The 16,262-nt window shown below is 43.7% G+C and overlaps 1 protein-coding gene across 12 annotated transcripts in view; it reads right to left on the bottom strand.

Moving 5' to 3' along the window:
• BIN1 (bridging integrator 1) overlaps window positions 1-16,262 on the bottom strand; it is a 97,065-nt gene that overhangs the window by 34,357 nt on the left and 46,446 nt on the right. For 6 of the 12 annotated variants that reach the window (XM_050339432.1, XM_050339434.1, XM_050339440.1 and 3 more), the window contains exons 3-8: window positions 15,276-15,330; window positions 14,756-14,850; window positions 12,849-12,944; window positions 8,525-8,632; window positions 5,846-5,938; window positions 633-718 (exon numbers count right to left, since the gene is read on the bottom strand). In XM_050339432.1, the coding sequence (XP_050195389.1) occupies window positions 633-718; window positions 5,846-5,938; window positions 8,525-8,632; window positions 12,849-12,944; window positions 14,756-14,850; window positions 15,276-15,330 (533 nt within the window). The remainder of the gene's footprint in view (window positions 1-632; window positions 719-5,845; window positions 5,939-8,524; window positions 8,633-12,848; window positions 12,945-14,755; window positions 14,851-15,275; window positions 15,331-16,262) is intronic. The other 6 variants (XM_050339438.1, XM_050339443.1, XM_050339439.1 and 3 more) reach the window with 1 other exon arrangement.

Below are 16,262 nucleotides of genomic sequence, written 5' to 3'. Positions count from 1 at the left end.
TGGAAACACTCAGACACCTGTATCCCTCCCAGCTCCTTCCTCAGTCAGGCCTGCAGGCTGCTTTGAGGAAGGATACCTACCCTGGGCTGGACAGAAAAGGGAGTGACGCATTTCACTTTCCCACCCTGCTGCTACCCCCTCTCCATCCCCCACAGACCAGCACTGAGAACCCAGACGTGATTGCTGTGTTCAAAACTAAGAAACTGGGACGCTCCCAGGAAGATTTTGATTGGTTTCCGCTGTGTCCTCCCCATAAATCAGTATCTGCTGCCCTACAGTTCATCCTTCAAGCTAAATGTCAGTCTTTTTCTTTCACCTCTGTTTCCATCACCACAGCCACTGGTATGGCAAATTCATGGCCTCTCAAGTTTTCCAGTAAAGTTGGGCAGAGTTGGTAGGGCAAAAGATTAACTGGACAAGGAGAGAAACATAGTTTCTCTCTGTGGTAAAACTGTATTTTTCAGGAAAATCATGAAGCAAAGCCCAGAAAGCACAGGGTGAATCTGGTTGGTAGGAAAATCCTAGGACAAACTGAGATGATCCAGAAAAGAAGAGCACGCACCCAGTCCAGACCAAGAGCTTGGCTATTTGCTTCCTTCCAACCAGGCCTTGGGAAAACTTCCAGCACTCACCTATTCCATAGTGAAGGCAGTTCCTCCTGCAGGTCAACATTCATCTCTTCAAACACCTTCTGAGCCTTTACTAACTCTTCTTCAGCCTTAATAACAGAGAAGGGAGATTGTCAGCTCCAGCACAGACAAGTACACTGCAGGGCTGGGACAACTGTGACTCTTTTGACTTCTTTGGGAGACCGGGCAAAATTCTAGAATGAGGTAATCAGCATCCCAAGTGAGTCTCCCAGGAACCAGGGTTGCATCACAGGTGACCTGATGCCCCTTCATTGTGAATGTGTTACTCTCAGGCTTTCTCTCAATGGATTTCCCCATTTGTATACTCAGAAAGTAATTCAAACAACAACTAATGTGTTTTAAGTTCAATACATTTCCCTGGCTTCAAAAACTGAATGGAGTTGGTCAGGCAGTTCAGCCTCCAGCTTGGATATAGATAGGGGTCCCTGTCCCTTGCCAGGTCTCAAAAGAGTTGAAATCCATCCCAAATGGCATTAAAGAATCCTCCCTCATGTGGACTTTTTATGCTCGGCTAAGGTCATGCCAAAGCCCCGTCTCTTCTGAGGAAGGGAGGAGATCTGCACCCTTGGCTGATACAGCCCTCCTACAAAGCTGACTGGAGAAGCAAGGAAGAGTATGCAAAGCATGAGTTGTGCCAGCAGGAGGCCAGGGTGCAGGGCTTGAACAGCACGCTTCAGTGGTCTCACGTAAGCGCAATCCCTGGCTGGCTGTCAGCCACCAACACCAAAAGCAGTATGAGTCGTACAGGACCTCTTTCTCCCAGCTGAGAGTCTAAATTTGACCTGTTCATTGGACCTGGACACTGACAGATCCCAACACTGATGGATGAATTCTGTCAGGTTTCAGACAAAAAGGACGATCCTCGTTTGTTGCTGACAGCAGACACCAGCAACAAGCACATTCCCCTTCCTACATTTGTCTCAGGTAATCTCTTCCTCTTTTCAGTGCCCTGACTTAAAGTTTTCTAAATAAAACGGTTTTATTCTGTAATGTACAACAGCACAGCATTCTCCCATAACCCTGTGCAGTGGCTTACAGGATGGAAAAATCTCTGCACGAGCAACTTGACAACACATCATATCAGGAAGGTCAACATAAGTGCCTATACAAGCGACAACAGCAGGAATGTCACAACACCACAGGCCTCTGCAAAGAGCTTACAAGTCACAGGAACTGGATCTCCCTCCTACCCTTTCTAGAAATCAAGTTTTATCTTCTTTGTGCCAGCTTAATTAAATAAATTCAGCTTACTGCTCCTTAGTGACGCGTATACACAACAATAGGATTGATGGGCAAAAGGGCTTAAAAATATTTTGCAGTTCAGAATCCTGTTCCTCACAGAATTGTGTAGGATTCTTACACTCTCTGTCTCCTGACTTATAAGCAAGCCACAGAAGCTCCTGCTTTCCATCTAGCTCCAACTGTAAGAGGGTTGTTCATTGCTGCCCGAGGCAAGGCTAAGGCTTTGTACTCAAGATCAGAGGAGAAAGTTTCCCCAGCAAAAAGACACAACTGGGAAGTATTCAAAAGTTAAGTAGACTTTGTGAGGAACAGACAAGGGGAGAAGGGGTCATGATGCTTCCACCCAGAAACCCCTGTTTCGCTGCTACACTCACTGAAAAACTTAACATTTCAAGAGTTTGCACAAAACCACCAAAAAACCTTTTAAACAGAGACACAGTTTATGCTGAATCAGAGATAATGATCATAAAGACTCACTCTGCCTTAAAATACCTCTATGAATGAATATTTCTAATGTAACCATTTTAAAGGGAGAAAAAAAACCCAGTCCATCCCTCTGGCTTTACCTTATTCTAATTTCCAAACTATAATGGAACCAGAATCAACCCAGGAGATGTAGTAGCTGGGAGATGAGGCACCATTGAATGCTGTTAGTTTTATGGATATGATGAAGAGTAATAACATTCTTTCCCTCTCTTGTTTACCCATTTATAAGGTCAAAGAACCTAGAAAGCAATGCATGAATATTGTGACATCCCAAGGCAAAGGCAAAATCAGCAACAGGCAACGTTCACTCTAGAGTAGTTGTAGGAATCAGGAATCCATCCAGTGCCTGTGGCTCAGCTACTGGTCTCATTCCCAAATCTATCATTGAATTAATTCTTCAATCCTTTGTTAGCCCATGGATTTTCTCACCAGTGGGATTTACTTTGCTTAGAAGCAGGAATTCTGGCACTTGACAGCCCTCACTGCTTCCAGCTAGAGCCAAAGTCAGAGATCAACATGGTCACAAAGGCCTGCTAGAGGACAAGCCAGCTCATGCAGCAAGGTGGGGAAAGGCAGACACTGGTTTCAGAGTAGAGCCCACGGCTACCATTGCCGTGCACTTTGTGTTTCAGCTGCCACCCTTGCCAACCTGATGGAAAACTGAGGCCAGGAGACAATGCCCAGGACCACAAAGTATAATTTCAGAAAATCTTTCTCTCCTCTCCCTGCCTGAAAGGAGGAAGGTTTGAGTAGAAGCTGGACAACACAAATGCTTTCCTGACCTTCCACCTAACCAAGGCTCAGAGTGCCAAGCACCAACCAGTTCAGCTGCGATGGAGGGCAGGGGAGGAATTATTCCACACTGTTTCTCCTATTACCATGCATCTCAGCTCTCATGAATATCTGGCTATGTCCAGCCTGGTGCTTTCAGACAATCTGGTGACCATTTCTCTTCAAAGACTATGCTGTGAATTGTGGTAATCAAGTACTCCTAAGTAAATAGTTTAGATATCCCTGAGGCAGGATTAAGGAGGAGAGCTGGGAGCCTCCCCCCAGCCAGACTCAGCTCTCAGCAGGGCAGCACCGCCCAGGACTCAACTTACTGGCTTTCTCCTATAGACAGAGATATGTTTCTGTTATCATTGCAGCACCAAGGATGTTGCTTTTTAGATTCAGCATACCAATGGAGCTTAGTCAAAAGGCAAGAATTTGCTGTTCTAAGCCATTTTCCCCTTTGTTTCAAAAAGCACAGTCACTAAAATTTGTAACTGGGAGTATGCAATAGCAACTCCCCCAGGAGACTTCACAAAAAACCCCACTGTTGTTTTTGTTAGTATCTGCTAAAGGCCTAAAGAGCCAGAGGTATGCACACTGGAGGGAGGGACTTTGCTTTACAGTAGAAATAACAGATCTCACTGACCCCATTTTGCATGGAGGTTATAAAATTATCAGGCAAGAAGAGACAGCAACACAGCTGCTGGTAAAAGGAAATAATTTTTTCTTTTTTTTTTTTTTTAAGGCTTAGCATTCTGAAGCTTCGCAATAAATGGAGTATCATCAGCCCTCCCAGTTTTATCAAGAGCTTAATGAGATTTAGGGCTGTCATTAACACCTTCAGTCTTGAAGTCACACAAATGTAAAAACTGCCTGCTCCTGTAGGGAAGGCAAGCTGGAAAACCTACAGGTTCAGTATACAAGCTAACCTTCTTTATTGAGAGAGTTTTTTGTTCATTTCCAATAAAAATAAAAATTAGAGAAAAAGGAAAAAAAATACACGAGTAGAAACAAAAAATTCAAGTGGGCAATAGTATTACTTAGCTCAAGAATGAAAGGGGAAAAAACTTCAAGGAGGACTTAAATTGATTTGAAAATATCTGTGGTCACTGAAAATATTAAAGCTGTGTATTAGGAGATTAACACCCTCACACCACAGTGGGTGGAAAGATTACACAGCCCCTTGCAAATGCTTTAGGACAAAGTCACATACAGTGAAATCTTCAAATGTTTAAGATCAGAGTGCATGGATGAGGGGGCACTTGAAGGTACTGGGCAATCTGTGGGTAGTAGCATTACTCCCAGTGACCCCAGCCAGTCTGAGAAGACAAAAAATGCCAAAGTGCCGGTTTATTTTTATATTTATTTGTGGCTTGAGAAACTTCCCATACCTGCTTTCTAGTCCTCCTGAAATACCCCACCAGTCAAACAGACCAACCAAGAACCACAACTGTGCAAACAGTTCCCAGCTGGACCAGCAGAGGCATAAGAAAAGCCCCTGGCAGCTTGCCATCTGTCCTTCTCCCTTCAATCAAGAATAAATACATATTTCCTCCCTTTGCTCTACATCTTAAGCAGGGTTGCTAAAGGCTGTTCTTTCTCCATGCTTTACTGATGTGATTATCTAGTTTTTTCCCTGATCTGCAGTCATAAACTGACTGTCAAAAACCCAGGTGCTTCTTAAGGTGAGAGCAATTCAGTGTTTCTAAACTGCAATTCATTCATTGACAAGGAATGTGAAGACATGGGAGCATTCAAATGAGAACAGATGAGCTCACCAGGAACTTGTGAGCAGGTAACTGGCACTCTCCCAGTCTGGGTAATTATTTACTACCTCTTGCTCATTGAAAGCCTCTTCTCACTGACTTCTTCTGTCAACTCCCTCTTATCCCTGAAGGTGTTCCAAGGGAATCACTGAGGGAGATTTCATCAGGAAGTCACACTTCTATGCAACTAGGATTGAAATTTTATTCCCTGTAGTTCCTCTGAGCTGCTCTCATGTCCCTCAAGACACTATAACTTAAATTTTGACAGATGATGCAACCATGACCTCAACTTGGAACTGTTCAAATACATCACAGAGGGTGCAACCTGCCTGGTCTGGGCCCACCTCTTCTCCTATACAGATTGAAACCCTGAATCTGGAAATAGCTCTTTTAAACCCCAAGAGCCAGGACAGTGCCCATTTGGGAAACTTGGACTTTACCACAGGAGGATGTTGCAACCTAACTCAGCAGCCACAGAAACTGTACTGTTTGGGGTTTTTTCCAGTTTTACTGAAAAACATGAACACATAAGTCAATTTTCCAGTGTTTCTTTTTTTTTTTTTTTTTTTGAAACAGCAACAATAAAAATTGACAGCTTCTCTTAGAGGAAAAAGAAAGCAATAATTGGAGGAAGTGTACTGCATCACCCTCTGTCTCAACATTATTCCATAGCCTTTCTTCCTCCACATTTCATTTTAGGAGGAGAAAACAGTAGTCCAGTATTAACACATCTGACTAGAAATCAATTAGGCAGGCACAAATTCATTCACTGGTCAGCAACTTCCATGTATTCCATGTGGCTTAGGAGCATCAAGGACACGTAACACAGAAGACTAGAGTGAACGTTGCCTGGAGATTACTTGCATGGTACAATCTAGAGCCCAAAATAGCGCATGCAGGGTTAGAGCCAGGTAGATCAGCAGTCACCTGATTTCGGAGCAGATTAGTTTGTGCAACGAGGTGAGCTTGTAGCTTCCCTTGACACCACTGAGGCGCAGCTTTCTCAAGCAGCGAAACAGGCTGGGGGGAGGGAGCATGTTTGAGTGAAAAAAGAAAAAAAAATAAACAGAGAACAAGAGAGACACAAACATATATCTTTTAGGATAAAAAAAATTAAAATCACAACAGAGAGCGTATTTAGAGGCTGGGCCAAATCAGTATCACCAAAGCGAGAGAAAAAAAGCAAACATCCTGGGACCGATCAGTTATGAATCCTTTGAAGCATGCCAAGTTTAGCAGTAATTAATGCTCCCGTGTGGGCTGGATACTGCAGACCAGCCAGGCAGCTGTAAGAGCAACAAATACAGTTGTTAGTGACCTAGCACACCGACAACTCTACTCCACGGCATGGCTGTGAAGTTGGAGCTCCTTAAAGAGAGGTCAGGATTAATTAACCATCATTATTATTTGCATGCAACAGCTGGAAGTCCACAGTGCTTTATTTAAATGGCAGGATGTAAGTTTAGCAATAAGACACAGGGGTCCTGGGTGAGAAAAGAACATCCATATATTAGAAAAGAGAGACCATACAGTGCCAAAAAATATTCGTATTGCTGTTTCTGTTACTATACCATTGAACCTCAATCAAGTTAGTTCCCACTTGTATGCTGTGCCTCTTTCCTAGGGGCCTGTCATCATATTCCAAAGTAACTTATAATGAAAAAACCCTACCTTAAAGGTAATACAAGCAAAACTGCAGACACAGGAACAGAGGTGAATTACGTACACCAGCCAAGTGCACGCTTAGCCATGGCTGTTGCCCACAGCCCCACAGAGCTGCATGACCACAAATGTCAGACCACAGGTGGGATTGTGAAAACTGCCCACTTGGGAAGACCATACAAACATAACTTTCTGGGACTAAGTGCTCCCATCTTTGCAGGATCAGGACAGTGCAACGTGTCACATATTATCCTGTGCATAAGCTTATGGCCTAGAGCACAGATAGTGGAAAAATCTGATCCAGTGCACATTTTGGCTCACAAGAAGAATCCAATCAAGTACTAAGAGACTCTTGCACAAGATGAATCAGGAACAGAGCACCAACTCCTAAATCTCAAGAACTTCACTCTTCAAACTGCACTTTCTTTCATACTTGTTATATCATCTTAGGTGAGTTTTGGGGCTACAGCGAGTGCAGCAATGATGAAGGGAGCCAGCCTCTGGTGCAGAGCACCAGGTACAAACCCGAGCAATTCCTACAAAACCCATTCCCACTGCAGCAAAGACCACACAGACATGCACCAATAAAAATAACACACCCCATGGAAAGTCTGCTCTTACCCACAAACACAGTGAATTACTGCTTTGAACTGAAGGCTTTGAACTAGCTGAGCCTCATGCCTTGCATACAGAACCAAGACTTGCTTTGCCACACAAATGATACGATGACACCTGGGCCATCAATCTCTCTCCCCTTTTGTCTGTCAAGGTTAGTCACAGTGCATGCACTGGGCGTGTAGAGGACTGAAGAATTTCAGCTTAACAATCAAAGTATTGTGGCCATTAAAAGCACATCTTTCACTTCAGGGAGAGATGCATCTTAATTTCTTCCATGCAGGAAAAACACCAGCACCTCTCACATAAGCCCATATTCCCTCTACCAGAAATAGCCCTAACCAAAGGATGACAACTCTTGTCATCCTGTAAAAGACACCAATCTTTCCTGCACTGCTCCTACTCTGAAGAGTCCCAGTGAGCCATGGCCCACACTGAAGAGAATTAAAGATGTTGGTCCAGCACTGGACTATTCCATTGTGTCAAAAACTGTCCTGTGGAGTGAAGTATCTTGGTTCACATATCTTGGGGTAGAAGAATAATCCACAGCTCATTTTCTGGGCAGTACTCAAACCATGCGCCTACTCTAGAACAAAGTTAGCACTACCGTTTTTTTCAGCTGCAATAAAAAAAAATGTAAACTTTTTTTAGTTAAAATAAATTTCATTAAAAATAAAATCCTTCACTCGAGTGTTGGATATGCTCTGCAGTAAACCCTGGATCTAGCTATTCACAGGCATGAAAGAAACGTGACAGCCATATTTATTATCCAGTAATTGTGACCAACAGACAACAGAACACATTCATCAAGTGCGCACAGAGTGCACTTCTATCAATGAACTTGTAATTCTAAGGGTCTCTGTCCTAGGATATCAGAGGACTTCACAAACACAACCCACCTCAAGCAATACTCAAACACTACTCTAAGATGGAAGGAGTCCCAAGAAGCAGGTAAACTGGAAAATTTTTCAGGGGCCATTGCAAGGTTTTGCTTCCCCAAGAGACACACAGGCTTTTGAGCCAGAGGTTACTGGTCCTGTAGCATGGGAGTAAGCACATGCATTTAGTCACCAAGAGATGCAGACTGATGATGATGGGTCTGAACCAAGTCAGCAGAGGCTACCCTGTCTTCTAGGAGAGCTAAACAAATAAGAAGGAAATAACCTAGCAAAACCTGACCAGTTCGTAACACTGCAATGATCTTACACGTCCTTTCCAATGTAATTGATTCGATGAAAACGCAGTGAAGAGGTACAGGTGCCCTTAAAAGCTGCTCAGTAGGCAAAAGCAAAATGATAGGATGGCTGCATATGCTCCTATTTGCTTTACCTTTGCGATTTTGGTTTCATCCTTCTTCTTTGCAGTTTGCAGGGCTTCAAAGTGGTGTCTGGCACTGTCATAATCCACCAGCTTCCTTCCTCGCTTCGCTATACGAGACTGAAAAAGAAGGAGAAAAGATTCATGCCAATCTTCTCCAGCAGCCAAAACTGCAAAACCTCTCAGGAAAACAACCCTCCTCTCCACCCTACTCCCAGAGCACCCCATGCTGTGCCCTCACAAGGACACTCACTGGATCCTCCATAGGGGCTGCCCAGAGAAGTGGCCATGGCAGCCACCTGTGACAACCACCACTCTAAAGGGAGCTCCTCAGGAGGCAAGTAGACAAAGCCAGGGAAGGTAAAGGGATCCAACTAACAGGCCCCACACCTGGCTGATGATAATGTTTTCAGAACTGTAGCTTCACTGCTTCCTAAGCCCCATTGCTTCATCATTTTCAGGGCTTCCTGAGGGATGCAGCCAGCCTCTAACTGGTTCACTATTTTGTGTGGAAGTTTACAAGTTTAAGTTCAACAAAAGAAGGCATTTCCATTGTGAGCTCAGGATAGACAGGCAGACCTTTGGCCTGATCCTCCCTTACCCTTCATCATCTGAGGTGCCTCAAGCTCTCTTCCCCAGCAGAGATGCACTATTTTGAGGCTCTGACCCACTGGGCTGCCCTGTTTTAGGAATTATCCATCCCCTCAGACCCTTGCCTCCCACATTGTTTGCAAACACCCCAAACTATCTGGGTTGGAGCACAGGTCTTCCCAGTCTGACCCTAACCCCCAGCAGCTCAGAGAGCCTGGACAAGCGTCCGTGATCCACAGTCCAGAGACAGGCTGGAGAACAGAGTGAAAAGGCATGGCAAAGAGCCAGGAAGGCTTCTAATTAACCACATCACCCAAGGACAAAGAAAGTGCAGAATGAGGAATCAGCATTGGGATTTACTTGCAAAAGCAGAATCTCCCTCTTTACTGCACTTGGCAGGGAGGTAGGATTTCATCTCCCCAGGCTCCTGCAGATAAGCTGCAAAACTGCACTCAGGGCTGATCTCTCTGCCAGACCAGCTGGGACCAGTTTGCACGTCTCCCACACACGCTCCTATGAAATTCCAGCAAACGCCAGTGCAGCTCTGAGTGAGTCACAACGGATCTGCAGGATCTCAGCCACACGCACACCCAAACTGATTTCTAAATGTTCAGCTAAATCACGAAGCAGCTGAGCCACCCCACAGCTGAGGTCACTATAAGACACCTCCCAGACATCATGTTGCCAGCCAGGAGACAAGGTATTGCGGGGGTCTTCCAGCAGAATGACAATCTCTGAGGTGTTAGCTAGTTAATGTATCTTGCAAACATACCAGATAAAATGCGTGGCCGGATCTGGAATTTGAGGGATGATTATTTCCCCCATGTCAGACTGGTAGAGATAGCTGGAGTTTTCCCCACCTCTGACAGAGCAAACAGCCACTTCCAGGTTTTCCTGCTACCCCACCAGGGAGTTTGATTCAACGTCACTCATCTCTCAAACAAGGTCACTCCTCCCTGTTTTTGCAGCTCCCAATCTTCTAAAACCCACCCTCGTATTTCCAGTAGAGTACATGGAAATGCTGCAAAGTATGAATACAGTGTGTGTGAGCCCTCCCAGAGTAACCACTGTCCACACCATTGCCTGAAGGCAGTGACAGGATTTATCCCAGCCCTGGAAGGCTACAGGAATTCCTTGTACAGCTCTAGGACAACTGAAGGTACCCACCATTAACTGCATGTAATAGCTGAACTCCAACAGAGTTTACTACCTTGCAACAAATCCATCTTAATTTGAGCCTCCTTAAAGAAAATTAAAAAAGAGAGAAAAAAAGAGAAAGAAAAATCCAAACCACACCCTCCTTTACCAATATTTCATTTTAAACCTAGTAGGATACCAGTTTCAGTGCAAGACAGAAAATCACCAACTCCACAGCTATTCAGAACTTGGGTTATAGTTTATCTTTCCTGGGCTCACTACAGAGACCTATACTCTTATTGCACATCCTACAAAATCAACCAAAAACTCACTCAGAAATATTAAAGATTACGCAAGAGTCTTACTCCAAGAAGTACAGACAGTGACTTCTAAAAAAAGAATAAAGTACGTTTTGCATTCCCATTTGCCAGTTTAGAGAAAATAGATAGGCTTTGTTCAGGAGTGAACAACCAACATTGGACAAATTATTCCCTTTAACATAAAAAAAATCCCTTACTAAAGGAATACTGTGTTTTCACATTCCTGCCATGGATCCCTTTGCAAGTCCAAAAAATTCAAGGGAATTTTTCCAACCCTTCAAGTGAAGACAAATTCAGAATAAGTTAGAATTTAACAAAAATTAATGCATGCATGATCTAACCCATAACACATTTTAAAATAATAAAAAACAGGCCTTCACGCAACTAAAATAAAATCATCTTCTCTCCAAAAATCATCTTTTGTTATCACAGTAATGCCAGAATTCCAGGAAAAGCAGAAAATTTTACTTTGTGGAAAACAAAAACCAGAAAACTATTACAACAACAACAAAAAGAAACTCAAATATTCTGTAAACTACATAAGACTGGGGTTTTTTTGCTGCCAACCTCAAGAACTTTAATTCCTTCTGTGAAGCCAAACTACACATCCGTGTAAGTGTAGCAACCTTCAAAACCTGCATTTCTAGGAGTTTCTAACTGTTGAAGAAAATATACTTGATATGAACACTTCTCACTGCTCTGGGGTAAGGAACATGATGCATCCAGCTGAATGACCAATAAAAACACACTGACCTTTTTAAATTCATACCACTGGAAGTCTGTTTGAAAGAAATAGCCAACTTTTGTGAAATATGTCCATATCTTATTGTAAGAACCAGCATAAAGCCAAGTTCTCACTCATTTTAGGAAGGGAAGCAGAGGTGAGTAGGGCTCTCTTTAAAACATTACTCGAGTTGTGCATAAAGTTGCTTTTATGCAATAATATAACATTTTCTGTTTCTAGAGCATCATCTGAAGATGGAGAAAGAATATCAGTAATCAACACCTTAGTGGCCCATGCAGAAGTCACAAAGTATCCATGGAAATTCCGTACCTAACACCTTGTGTTTTGGTGGAATTTGGATGGTCCCAAATCTTGTGTTCCTTTTAAAATCCCACTGTAAAACCTCAGCAGGACCACATCAGATTTAAGAAATGATGAAGATACTCAACATGGGGAAAATGACACTATGAGGTGACCCAGTGCAAAGACAACGAGGCTGATAAAATGTGATTTAGACCAAAACAGTGCCAAAGTCTGAGCCTACAGCAAGCCCAAAATAAACCCTCCTGCTGAAGAAGCAGCACACAAGGCTCTGCAGTGCTAACTGAGGCACATGGCATCACCCTACATGGAGTGATCAGCTCTACAGCCTGCAGTGGGTGGAAAGCAGCAGAAAGCCTCTTCACCCTTCCCCACTTCAGACTTCCAGGGGCATAGAAGGCTGGAAAATGAAGCAAAACCAAGGAGTCCCAGGAGACAAGGACACTGCTGTTCAGGGCTCATTTTACGAGCCTGTGACCTGCCCCTCTTTGACACAGCACAATCCTCCTGAAGCAACAAATATTGACAAAAGTTTTAGGAGACACGTGTTGGGAAAGGGTTGTTTTCACTGGAAAGTATCCAAGCTGATACTTCCATATGGTGATATCATTATTAGTGCTTCCATATGGTGAAGACATTTCCTGCACAACCCTCAAAACGAATGGAGAGATAACTGTGGGGGAAGGGGAGGTCACAGGACTTCATTCAAATCCAGGTCCTTGGATACAATCTCTTCCAAAAAGATATCCAGTGCTCCCCTTTCCCTGAAAAAAAGCTGTTTATACACACAGTAGGACTTCAAGGACTCACAGAAATCTGCCTTCCACACCAGCCTCTACTTGTAAAGTACATTTGCCACTAACTTCTTCCTCAATGTTTTTGTGCTTACAAGGAAGTTAAAAGACAAAAGGACTAAAAAGAAACACTGAACTTCTGAGCTATTGCTGACACTGCCCCCCTGCATTCTGATGCAATAAGGAATTTTATGGATCCTCCTGTTTCACACTCATGTTTTCTCCCAGCATCTTGCCCCTGGATACTTCACTCTCATTTTAAGCCCAAAAGTAGAACAAAACATTTTCACATAACCCAGAGCTGCAAGCATCTTGGCTGCTCTCAAAGAAGACCTTGGAGCAGCATAGCACACACATCCTCCTAAAGAAGATGGGGATGTAAGAGATTGATCTTTCGAGGTTTTATCTGCTGTTACTTTCTAGATGAAAAGGTTTAAAAAGAATCTTACTTTAATATCTGGAAATTGGCCAAGGTAGGTATCCATGGTCAGAAGTGCTTGATCCACCAGCTTCTGATGGAAATCTGTCCATAGGAGATCATTGTTCTGAAAAACAAAAGTAATGAATTAACTATTAAGAACACAAGGCTCCACATTTCTATCTTTTTCTCTGTGACTGTTACAGTCAACAATCTCAGTCCCCCAGAGCTCTTAAGAAATAACAATTTCTTTGAAAAACTAAGGAGCAGAGAAGTTAGGTGAAAACAGAGATCTTGGCAGAAATGTAGAAAGTCTGATGCTGTTAATTCAGGTGACCTCTCCAAGAACAGTATCTTTGAAGACCTGTCTTTCCCCCTGGAGTGTTAGATCAAGTCCTTACAATGGAAGGGAAGATGAATGTCAGGCTTCTCCCTGAAGCCACAGAAAAGGGACACCTGACACCTCGAGACAATATTTTCTGCTTTTCACTAAAAAACAGCTTTCTGGAGGATCATGAACAATAACAGCAGTCTTCAACTCTCACATCACCTGCATCCACAGCCCAACAGAAGTCACAGACAAGACTTGTACCTGAACTATGCACATTTTATCCTTGACCTGCTCAGGCACAGTAATTTCCAATCAACACTTCAAATTAGGTGCAAATCACTCCTCTCTCCTGTTTTTCCACTTGAACAATGGGTTTTGGCTAAAACATTCAGGAAAAATTAGCACTTTATGGTTTTTATTTGGCAGGAATAACACTTCTCTCTCACCTATCTTTTCACAAGAGGAATATAAACAAGGCATTAAAGGGGGAGGTGGAGGGTTGGAAATATTCCTGCAGGCTCAAAGAGTAGCTAAACTGAGTTTTCAGGACTCCTGCTCCCTTTGACCTCTCTGGCTCCAATTTTCTGAAGGGTCAGTCTCCCAGGAGGCACCACAGCAGCTCAGGAAGAAACAAGGCCAACAGAGAATGTGAAGCCAAACCAGCTGAAATACCACTCCACTTTTTACTGCAACAGCACTTCCTAATGCAAAGTTTCCATACTAATGCAAGAATTGACCTGGAAATGTTGTGTTTGATTTATCTGCTTTGAAGTCATTATTTCCTGTGCAAGATGCAGTTGTTATTTCAGGTGAGACTTTCTGCAGGGGAAAGAAGGGGAAGGAAAGAATCCTTCTCTTGCTCTCCTGTCTATTCCTTTACCCCTGTTCCAATGCCACAGGCAGCTGCAAATAAGCCCAATCTTGCAGCTTCATGGCAAATGGATCCACACAGCTGTTGCTTAGCAGAACAGCTGAGCAAGACAGCAGAGAGTTCCTACCTCCAGCTGGACCCACCACATGCACATGCCAAGGGGGATCCAAGCTTTCAAATGTCAGGCTGTGCCCTAAGCTCCACAGAAAACACCTGAGCAAGTTGGAAGAGCATCACCTCACCAAGGGATGAGAAGAACAGCAGGCTGGGGTGACACATGGCTCAGCCAAACAAGGCAGCAACTGAAATAAGGCAGCTGATGGTACTGCCATGAGTGAGAGGTTGTTGCAGCTACACAATGGCTGCTCTGACCATGCTTTGGCCACAGATTTATCTTCTCCTTTCTCTTGCAGAGAGAATAAGCAATATATCCAGTTAACTCTATTTACTCTTCTGGCATCCTCTGTCCCTGTTTAGCCACTTTCAGCAGAACAAACAGCTTGTGGGAATAAGAACACCACTCTGTGTAGCATAAAAGCATCTGGGACAGTGTCTTACACAGGCAAAAATACAGGCCATATCCTTTCAGCCTTCCTTTCTTTCCAATGCTGAGTCTATCTCCAATTCTTCTGCAGTCACATGCCTGAAGAAAGGTGGTGCACAGACATAGCTTTCAAAACTCATGTCTGCTGACAGAGCAAGTTTGGACATCCCCACATCCTGGACAAAGTCTTACCTCTGCTATTTTATTTGTGTCATCTCTTCCAGGCCAATCTGGTTCATAAACTTCCTGCAAACACTCTGTCAGTTTCTTGGAGGCCTCATGCATAGCTAGGAAAGAAGAGGAAACTGTTCACAGAAAGAAGAAAAGTGTATGTTCCTTACAGTTTAATCCTCGCCCTGAGGAATGGAGACACAGGAGACTTACTAAGTGTCTGACCCTTTATAACACAGAGATGGAAGGTAACCAGAAGGAAAAAGGAATGAAGGATGCAGTTGCATCAAACCCTTTGTGTTCATCCTCCCCTAGCAGAACATAAAGTCTATCGACTAAGACAGCACCACATTTGGCATCAAAGCACAACCCCATTTCTTCCCAGCTGGTCCTGAAGGATTCAGAAAGATCCATCCCCAGACAAGGCTGACCTTTCCTACAACTCACACCTGAGGAACACCAGGAAGGGGATGGCTGCAGAAACCTCACTGTGTAGGTAAGCACTAGAGGGTAAACAATCCTCTGCTTATGCAGACCTTACCTTTCACGGAGGCCAAGTAAGTTCGAAGGTCCTTCTGCAGCCTCGTGCCTTCGGACTGTGAACGTAAGGAGAAGATCATCAGTTATTCTCTCATATAAAGACAGTGTAAGAAATAGAAGGAGTCAAGTATTTCTAATTAAAGAAAACTGTTCTTGCAGATGGGCTACCCCCAGTCCTATGATCACATGAAACACAAACGTTAACAGGAAGACCACACAGCCCTCTGATTTGGCAAGCTCCCAACCAGAGGCTTGCAGACATGTTTGGCCAACAATACCACCAAGGTACTGAGCAACCTCATGTGGGCAAATCTATTCTTTCCAGCAGAGCCAGCTTTAATGTCTTGGTTTCACACAGACAACTAGAAAGGGTCCTGAGGGCAACAATTAGTTTATACGCCAAGGGCTAGTGAGTCCACACAACAAAAGGAACAGAAGGGAGTCTGCAGGATACAGAAGACAGATGCAATTGATTTAATCTGTAATGGCTTTGAAGCAGTTTAGCTCACTACTTTTTCCTGCCACACTGAAAAGCAAAACCCAGTGCAAAGTGGTTACAAAGGACCTGTGACCTGCCCAAACATCACGTCTGATTTGTTCTGTGCAGCAGGACTTGCAAATACAGAGTTAATCATCTTTAGCTTTACTGTGGACGTGGCCTGCCAGCAGCAGATCTCACGTACTGGAAAACAAAGGATTAAAACCAGAAACCAGGCTGAGTTTTAACAGTTTGTGCCTTCAGATGACAGAGTTGAGTGTAGCACAAGAACTCAGATTAGAAAGGGTCACAGAAACTTTTACAGCAAATTGATTCAGGCACGCACAGCCACATGAAGTCCTTATACAACTGCAGTCCTGCACTAGGATAAACATAGTCAATCATGTCCCCTCTACCTTGCCATATGTCATCAGCAGTGGTGCAAAGAAGAGAGGGAAATACTCCCAAACCTAGACAGTGACATTATAGACAGAAATTAAGAGAAAAGCA

Source organism: Myiozetetes cayanensis, unplaced genomic scaffold, assembly GCF_022539395.1.
Source record: "Myiozetetes cayanensis isolate MyiCay16 unplaced genomic scaffold, myiCay2020 scf9, whole genome shotgun sequence".
NCBI lineage: Eukaryota > Metazoa > Chordata > Aves > Passeriformes > Tyrannidae > Myiozetetes > Myiozetetes cayanensis.
The sequence above is the reverse complement of the archived record's forward strand: the minus strand, read 5'-3'. Positions and strand labels throughout refer to the sequence as shown.